The 8,994-nt window shown below is 40.6% G+C and overlaps 1 protein-coding gene across 1 annotated transcript in view; it reads right to left on the reverse strand.

Annotated features, from left to right (window-relative positions):
* LOC120524645 (zona pellucida sperm-binding protein 4-like) overlaps positions 1 to 1,787 on the reverse strand; it is a 3,294-nt gene extending 1,507 nt beyond the window's left edge. The window contains exons 1-7 of the mRNA XM_039746472.1: positions 1,597 to 1,787; positions 1,393 to 1,514; positions 1,231 to 1,303; positions 996 to 1,154; positions 736 to 923; positions 343 to 440; positions 141 to 268 (exon numbers count right to left, since the gene is read on the reverse strand). Coding sequence (XP_039602406.1) covers positions 141 to 268; positions 343 to 440; positions 736 to 923; positions 996 to 1,154; positions 1,231 to 1,303; positions 1,393 to 1,514; positions 1,597 to 1,753 — 925 coding nt within the window. The 5' untranslated portion in view covers positions 1,754 to 1,787. The remainder of the gene's footprint in view (positions 1 to 140; positions 269 to 342; positions 441 to 735; positions 924 to 995; positions 1,155 to 1,230; positions 1,304 to 1,392; positions 1,515 to 1,596) is intronic.
* Positions 1,788 to 8,994: the final 7,207 nt, after the last annotated feature.

Genomic DNA, 8,994 nt, shown 5'->3' on the forward strand with positions numbered 1-8,994 from the left:
AGGGGGGGGCATTTGTTAGTGGACATGCACACCCTTAGCACAGGACCCTCATTTCCAAGGGCATCAGCCAGACATTTAAAAAGCTTAAAGTCATTCTAATAAATTAAAACCACCACCAACAAGGACTCCACCCCATGTACCTTTTGCAATGACCAATTCCAGGTCAAATGGCCCTTGCTCTACTACGGGAAGAGGTGGCGCCACAGTATACACCTCAGCCTCCACTTGCACATCCTGGCTTCCTGAGTAGGTGCACTGGAAGAATAACCTGAGGAGAGAAACACCACATCATAGAAGGTAGAGCACATTTAGGGATAGAGGAAGCAGATTCAGAAGCCTTACTTGTAGACACTGTCCCTGGTGATGGAGCCCTCTGGACCATTCCTTACAGTGATGGCAGCAGACATGGTGTTCTGGTAGGTCACATTGCCTCCAGCCAGCTGAAATGGGACATTAGAATTAGTGCTGGCCATGAAGTCAGTGCAGGGTTGGGGTTCTATTTCTAGGTCAACAGCAAGACATTTCAGGTTGCAGTCTGTATGGTCAAACAACTTGAGGACAAACTACCCTAGTTAAGGAGATCAGATGCATCCTATTCTGTAGTTTAGGATTAAAGCATCCAGCACAAGCCACCATGTCTAATACGTGACAACATCTCATTACTCAGCACTCAGGCTCTTCAGCCTGCTATGGTGGATCTTATTACTCCTACATATCCCCCAGATGGAGTCTCACCTGAACTGTGCTGCCACAGGCACTGACTGGAAACTGGTACATGGCAAAGCTGGACAGGCTGGTCACAGGGCCGCAGCTGGGAGAACTACTGTCCACCAACTGGATGGTCCCAAGATCCAGGGGAGGAAGGGTCACCTTCTCAGACACCACCACCACAAACTGGCCATCCAGGGTGCACTGCACAGTCACTGGCCAAAGCAAACAAGCATGAATATCCAGTAGCAGCCACCTATCCTCACTCACAGCCCCCAACCACTCACCATCATTGGCATAGTAGCATGGACTGGTGCTGCTGCTCGAATCGTAGCAACAGTTGTTGGCTTCACAGTCAGCTCGAGTGATGGATGAAGACCCTCCACACGGGAGCTTCTCACCGGCTGGAACTGCACATCTCTCAGCAACACTCACAGATCGGCGAGCTGCGATGGTCAAAAAGCTCAATTAAAAAGACGACGCGAGTGACACTCAGGGTGCCAACCCAAAAGAGAAGCATACCTGGTTTAGGGCACGTGAAGGCTTTCAGATTTGATTGAGATCCAGCAGCAATTGTCACGCCGTACTGAGAGCCCTAAAGTGAACAGGAGTCTCAAAACCACGACAAAACACACAACTTAATTAAAAACGGCAACCAACAGCTGAAGCGTCGGCGCTACTCACTTTATCAGACACATAACCGTACGGGGAAGAAAATGGAACGGTTAGTGTTGTGCGACCAGCTATTACACGGAGAACGACTCCTGGAAGATGGTTTGTCACCTTTACCAGTCCACCACTCGCCTCTGAAAAGATAGAAGTTAACGAGATTTACTGGAATACGCAGGCGCCGACAAGTCCCAATGCTCGAGGACACGCCGCACTCACTCTGGAGAAAAAGGGTCGGAGAGCCTGCAAATGACAGCGTCATCGCCTTGTCACCGTCGCATTTCTTAGTCACGTCTCCGGACGCTGCATAAACAAACTGCACACCCGTCCAGCAAACGGCCATCCAAAAAAGACACCAACAATCCAAACGCGCCATGATGTGAATGGATCAAACAACAATAGTTCATGAATGAGCGCGCGAGCGCAGATTTAAATCATCATCGGCGGCGCGCGCAGGTGACTCGTTAGTGAGAAGGCGCGAGAATGGAGCGCGGGAAATCGGGGTCACTCTCTCTGCTCGTGCGGCTTTATTGAGCAATCAGCACGTCACAGCATCGGAGTGATCTGTCCAATCGACGACCGTGCAGAAGTGATCGCTCTGAGGAGCGATGTGTCTGTTAATTTAATGAGGGAAATCAGTAGTGATGGGCGGAGTGAAGCCTCACGAAGCATCAAAACGTTTGAAGCAATTGTGTCGGAAATCGTATCGAAGCTTCGAAGCATTTGATACTCACCTCTCTAGTGACCCCCTTGGCCATTTTCATTAACATTACACAAACTCATGAACCACTTCAATGACGTCTGTTATAACTCTAATTGCTTTAATTTTTTCGCTGCTACAGACTGAGAACGAAGAGAAGGGTTCTTCAGCAACTTCTAGTGTCTGATGTCTAAAAATATCAATAGATAAATAACTAACGCCGACAGGCAGAAAGCAAGAAAGCAAGAGTTAAACAAAATAAGACGCCCTACTCATTGATTCCCGGCTCTTTCAATTAGTATTTACTTTTGCACTGCATCATTATAATCGGTCCTGTAATTAGTATTATAATTTAACTCTCATATTTTCTTGAGATCACATTTAATAGCCTTAAATGTTTTCTTTTGTCTGACTTAATTAAGCCCTGCAGTGGGCTGGCGCCCTGCTCAGGTTTTGTTTCCTGCCTAGCGCCCTTTGTTGGCTGGGATTGGCTCCAGCAGACCCCCGTGACCCTGTAGTTTGTATATAGCGGGTTGGATAATGGATGGATGGATGGATGGATAATGGATGGATGACTTAATTAAAACGGAGTAGACGGAAAATAAAGGTTTATCCCTGTACTTTGCCATGCAGGTAAGCACATTTGAGAAAGAAAAGGTGAAGTCCTTAAATCAGTTGTTATTATTCGATCAAGTATTGAAATATTTAATTTTTTAATACTTTACAATATTTTGTGGAGCACGAAAGTAAATAGTTTGCTACAAAGCAACGGCGCCGTCAATGGCTCAACTAACTAAGGTGGATGCTTTTCAAATTCTTAGCGTATATAGTGCTAGCCCGAGTTCGATCCGACTTAAACACTCATCAGAATGAACAATATTAAAAAATGATCAGAATTGAAATCTTTATAACCAATTTGAACTAAATAATTTTGAGAGATACTGTGGAAGGATCGCATAAGAGCTCTGTTCGGGAATCACACCTACTCAAAACCGCCATCAAAATGCAATGTCTAATTGCGGACGGCAGCTCACGTGTTTACATTAATCCATTTGTATTCATTGAAATTTGACGTCCATGAACCCCTCCATTGAATAAGGCAGTGGTTTTCAACCTGTGGGGCGGGCCCGCTAGGGGGGCCCGAAGAAGTGAAAAAAAGAAAACAAGTATCAAGAATATGAAAAAAAAAAAAAAAAATCTGTTGGAACCAAAACAAATTCATTTAAACTACATTCTGATACTAGAAAAATAAATATAGAGTTAGATAAATGTAGATGCATATTTTATTATACCTACTTAACTTTTATCGACATTTCAAAAAAAAAATGTTAGGGCGGGGTGCGCGATTAAAACTGTTATGAAAACTCGGGTCGCAAATACTTAACTACCCATTGTGGTCGGTCAGGTTGAATTTGCTCTGCTGCACCAAACATTCAAAGGTGTCAATCCGGAGCACATCAGAGAGGCTGAGAAACACGGCGCAGATCAGTCACCGGCACACACACACACACACACACACACACACACGGGACACTCCAAGTTGAGCAGTGCACATATCAAGGTCGGCATTAAAGATCCTCTTGAGTTCTGAGGCAACAAAAAACAGCGGGATAAACACATCTGGACCTGCTGTCGAAAAAGCATTTGCTTTTAACAGCAGCATCCCTTCCTCGTGGACACATCTTCAATCAATCAATCAATCAATCAATCAATCAATCAATCAACATTTATTTATATAGCACATATTCATACAAAAAAATGTAGCTCAAAGTGCTTTACAAAATGAATAGAAAAAAAGAAGACACAATAAAAAATAAACATAAGTCAACATTAATTAACATAGAATAAGAGAAAGGAAGGTCCGGACAGGCGATCAGTAAAAAGTTGTCTTATAGTCACAGCACAGTGCAATAATAAAACATTTCCTAAAACATATAGTTGTCCAGTCTGTATCATTCCAAAGCAATCTTCTAGTTATAGAGGCGCAATCCCGGTTACTAACACATTTTCCGTGTAGAAAACACTCAAAGTAAGAACACATTCCACCTTATCAATTTAATATTTAAAAATTTAAACCGCTAAACCCGCCATCAACAACTACAAAAACAGTTGAAATCGTTACTCATTTTTTTTTTTATTTTGTTATAGACATAAAACAAGATGCACATTTCCATTTGATATATCTTTACTAGTGTTCTCGCCTTGCTCGCTCCCGGTTCACATTGGAATTTGCTGTTTAATGAATAAAAGAAAAAAAAAAAAAAGAAAATCAGACTCTTTTGGGTCATAATTCATAGTGGGTGGACGTGGTACCCGAACCCACGTATGCTTTATTATGAAGCTGTTACGCTACCACTGCACCACTACTATTTTCAGCAGGGGGTATATAATGTATGTTTTTTTAATGTATGCATGTATGTATCTAATGAAGACGAAAACAATTATATATAGATGTATACTATATGAAATACGTTCAGTGTTGCATGAAAACGTTGCATAAGGCGAAGAATGGATATTTATGAGAGTATATTATAGTAAGAGATGTGTCGTCACCCGTATTGCTAAAGCTCTTCTTTGCAGCATTATGCATTCAACAAGTCGGCGTTTGTATGATGTATAATTTATAATTTCATTTTTTGCCACAACGTATTATCGGGCACAATCATTTAACATGTATTGATCATCTACAAACATTCATTTCAATGGGAATTCTGTTGAGTTTTTTAACTTTGTTGATGCCATATGTACTTCAAACGGGAGCTCGATGAATAAATAATGAGTCGAAGCTTTGCGCAAACATATGTAGTACGGGGCTCCTGAGCCTCAGACATGCGTACTACTGAGATTGGATCATGACAGGGCTTTGAGCAGACATGGTCACTGGTTACTGAATCTTTGTGACGCCTCAGCACACTCAACGGCATTGACCTCTATATTTTGAGAGTCTATCTGACACTTAACTCTCTAGTTATATTTTGTAATTCGTATTGACATTACACACTTCAGTTGATATGGCTAAACTTCAATTCAGTTGCTGAGAATTAATTATTGTTCTTGTGGATTGCTGTGATTTCCTTTGTCTTATACTTATTGTCAAAGATATATTATATATCAACTTTATATATATATATATATATATATATATATATATATATATATATATATATATATATATATATATATATATATATATATATATATATATATATATATATATATATAAAGATTAGGTAAATCGTGCAACCTTTATATGGAACGCTTAATTTTAATGGTATACATCTATAAATATAATTTATTCGTCTTCATTAGAAGAATACAACAATGATACTCTCATGTCAATTAAACCATTTTAACGTGCATATGTCAAACAACATATTTCTACACCCGCCACAGTAAGAACAGTAGTAGTAGTTCAGTTGTGCAGAGCTCGTTAATTATCCCGGTTAGGTGGCTCAATGGTATTGCAACTGTCTCTCAGTAAAAACACCAGGGGTTTGCGTCGTTGATCCTGCTCTTGTGAAAGTTTTTTTTTTTTTTTTTTTTCAATTCCTCCATTTAACAATATTTTCAGCTTGGACGGATAGCGAGCGATTCGAGCTATCGAGGGAAGGCTGAGCAGCGGTAGTCGGACAGGGGGCACACGCCCCTAATTATATTGTGTATGTAAAGAGTTTCACTGTAAAACGTAATAAGCTTCATATTTGTATACCGAAACGACATAAGCTAGTCTTTCAATAATTCTATTTACATCAATGATTTACTCTGTTGTGCTGCAGTTCGGAAGATTACTTATTTACCCCCCATCCCAGCACAGTCTTTGATAAGATGCATTCAGAAGGAAAGGAGGTTGCTGACAAAGTCAGTTGCTTTTTTGAAAGTTTGGCTCCAGATGTGCTTATCCAACTGTTCCTTCTTGTCAGTTCTTGAGTGATCTTTACGTTCACCTCTGAGTCAATTTGTCTCATTAACGCAGAAATCCCAGAAATTGCAGAAGACACTGTTGATGGCGCTGATTCTGTTTTAAAGACAGTTGTGATTAGTTATGCAGCGCACGCTTTTACTCACATTGCTTTGTAGAAATCAATAATAAAAATCAGCTACAGATCTGGGAATTAATGAATCGTAAAAACGTTTAATGAGGACTGTCTTGCACATATACGTCGGCTTTAGTGAAGCGTTTCTTAGCCTCTTTGATATGATCGACATGAATAGATTCTGGATTATTATAATACATGCTACCTTACGCAAAATATGCTCATCAATTTGTTACAGATTCTAGGTGGCCACGATTCCACACCAATCAAAAAGGTGCCCAATGTAAATCTTTCATAATGTCTCCAAAATATATTTGTTTACTTACAGACATGTACTACATAACTGTTTTATACAAAATCCTTATTTCAACAGATGCGAGCCCCAACTAGGATTTGAACTCGCGTTAGCGAACATTATCGCTGTAACATGTTCAATTGCATTTACGCTTCGAGCCAAAGCGGATCAGTAGATGAGCGGCTGCCCAAATCGACTGCAGACTGCGCAGATAACAATGACGTCATTACGCTAGTGCGCCTGAAAATCACGTGACGGGTTCACTTGAAACAAGCCTTGAAGCGGCGCTTCGAGTTCCAGTGCTTCAAAAGCTCGACACAGTTTCGAAACCTCAGTATCGAGCGGCCAATCACTTAGAAATCAGTTAACATCAAGGAAGAAAAGAAGACGAGAAACGGGACAACTACGAGTATTTCTAAAAGGGTGACTTCGTAAGGTTTGTGAATGACCCGTCAAGTAAGTACTAATAAATAAATCAAAAGAAAGGGGGTCTTTCAAAAATTACAAAACGTGTTAATTATATTTTAAAATTTTGGAAACTCAATGACCGCAGAAGTTAGACCAGTCGTATTATTTTAATTGAAATTAATTGCGGAAAAGATGTAGAAGATTTTACTAAGAAGATTTATACTTTTCAATTTTTTACACTACATTTTATAGCACATATCTTAGCCTTCTACTCGGTTACATTTCTGGTTGGTGACGTATTTTTACAATCACATGAGTAGGCCGTTCTTTGTGTAGGACCTCTTTTAGGGAATTGATTTGCGAGTGAGAGAGTTTTCCTTTCACTAATCTAATCTAGTCGAATCAAGTCTAATGTAATATAATAATTGTTCACGCCTTCATCTGACAACTGACAACCAGTAAAACACTTAAGTGTATCTTTGCTATCATTCTTCTCATCTTAAGACCAGAGAGGAGGAGAAAACAAATGAGCTTTTGAAAAGAAGGGACAACATATATATATATATATATATATATATATATATATATATTGTAATGAATATTCTGGTCCAAATAATGTTTCACAACACACAAACAAAGGTTTGGGGACCGTCCCCATATATTGTCGTCCAGACAATAAAGAATAAATGATTCAGAGTCTTAATCAAAACAGTGAACAGTTTAGTTTCAACAAAATGGAGGATTTATAGGGAAAAGGATTATGGGACAGGAAATGGTTGGCATGAAAACAGGAACTGGACTTAACATCATAAAGATGAGACGGCAGTGAGGTGGTTTGATGGAGCCGGAAGTGACGTCATCATGTTTGGCCTGAAGTGATGTCATTGCGGCCATTTTGGAAGTCGGAAGTTGAGGAATTTATTTTTCTTCAGGTTTTCTGTTGAGCAAAAGAGATTTAGGTAAGTACCACACGACAACCCTCTATCTCGCGATGTTTCACTCACCTTTAGGCTCTTTGACTGCCTCCTAATCACACATGTGTGACTATATATATATATATATATTATCTGTGTATGTATGTATGTATGTATGTATGCATATATACAGTGCATCCGGAAAGTATTCACAGCACATCACTTTTTCCACATTTTGTTATGTTACAGACTTATTCCACAATGGATTAAATTCATTTTTGTCTTCAGAATTCTCACAAAACACCCCATAATGACAACGTAAAAAATGTTTACTTGAGACTTTTGCAAATTTATTAAAAATATAAATCTGAGAAAGCACCTGTCCATAAGTATTCACAGCCTTTGCCATGAAGCTCCAAATTGAGCTCAGGTGCATCCTGTTTCCCCTAATCATCCTTGAGATGTTTCTGCAGCTTCATTGGAGTCCACCTGTGGTAAATTCAGTTGATGTGACATGATTTGGAAAGGCACACACCTGTCTATAGAAGGTCCCACAGTTGACAGTTCATGTCAGAGCACAAACCAAGCATGAAGTCAAAGGAATTGTCTGTAGACCTCCGAGACAGGATTGTCTCAAGGCACAAATCTGGGGAAGGTTACAGAAACAGTTCTGTTGCTTTGAAGGTCCCAATGAACACAGTGGCCTCCATCATCCGTAAGCGGAAGAAGTTCAAAACAACCAGGACTCTTCCTAGAGCTGGCCAGCCATCTAAACTGAGCGATCGGGGGAGAAGCGCCTTAGTCAGGGAGTTGACCAAGAACCCAATGGTCACTCTGTCAGAGCTCCAGAGGTCCTCTGTGGAAAGAGGAGAACCTTCCAGAAGGACAACCATCTCTGCAGTAATCCACCAATCAGGCCTGTATGGTAGAGTGGCTAGACGGAAGCTACTCCTTAGTAAAAGGCACATTGCAGCCCACCTGGTTTTTCCCAAAAGGCACCTTACGGACTCTGAGACCACGAGAAACAAAATTCTCTGGTCTGATGAGACAAAGATTGAACTCTTTGGTGTGAATGGCAGGCGTCCCGTTTGGAGGAAACCAGGCACCGCTCATCACCAGGCCAATACCATCCCTACAGTGAAGCATGGTGGTGGCAGCATCATGCTGTTGTGATGGAACTGGGAGACTAGTCAGGATAAAGGGAAAGATGACTGCAGCAATGGACAGAGACATCCTGGATGAAAACCTGCTCCAGAGCGCTCTTGA

This window comes from Polypterus senegalus, chromosome 2 (genome assembly GCF_016835505.1).
Source record: "Polypterus senegalus isolate Bchr_013 chromosome 2, ASM1683550v1, whole genome shotgun sequence".
Lineage (NCBI taxonomy): Eukaryota > Metazoa > Chordata > Cladistia > Polypteriformes > Polypteridae > Polypterus > Polypterus senegalus.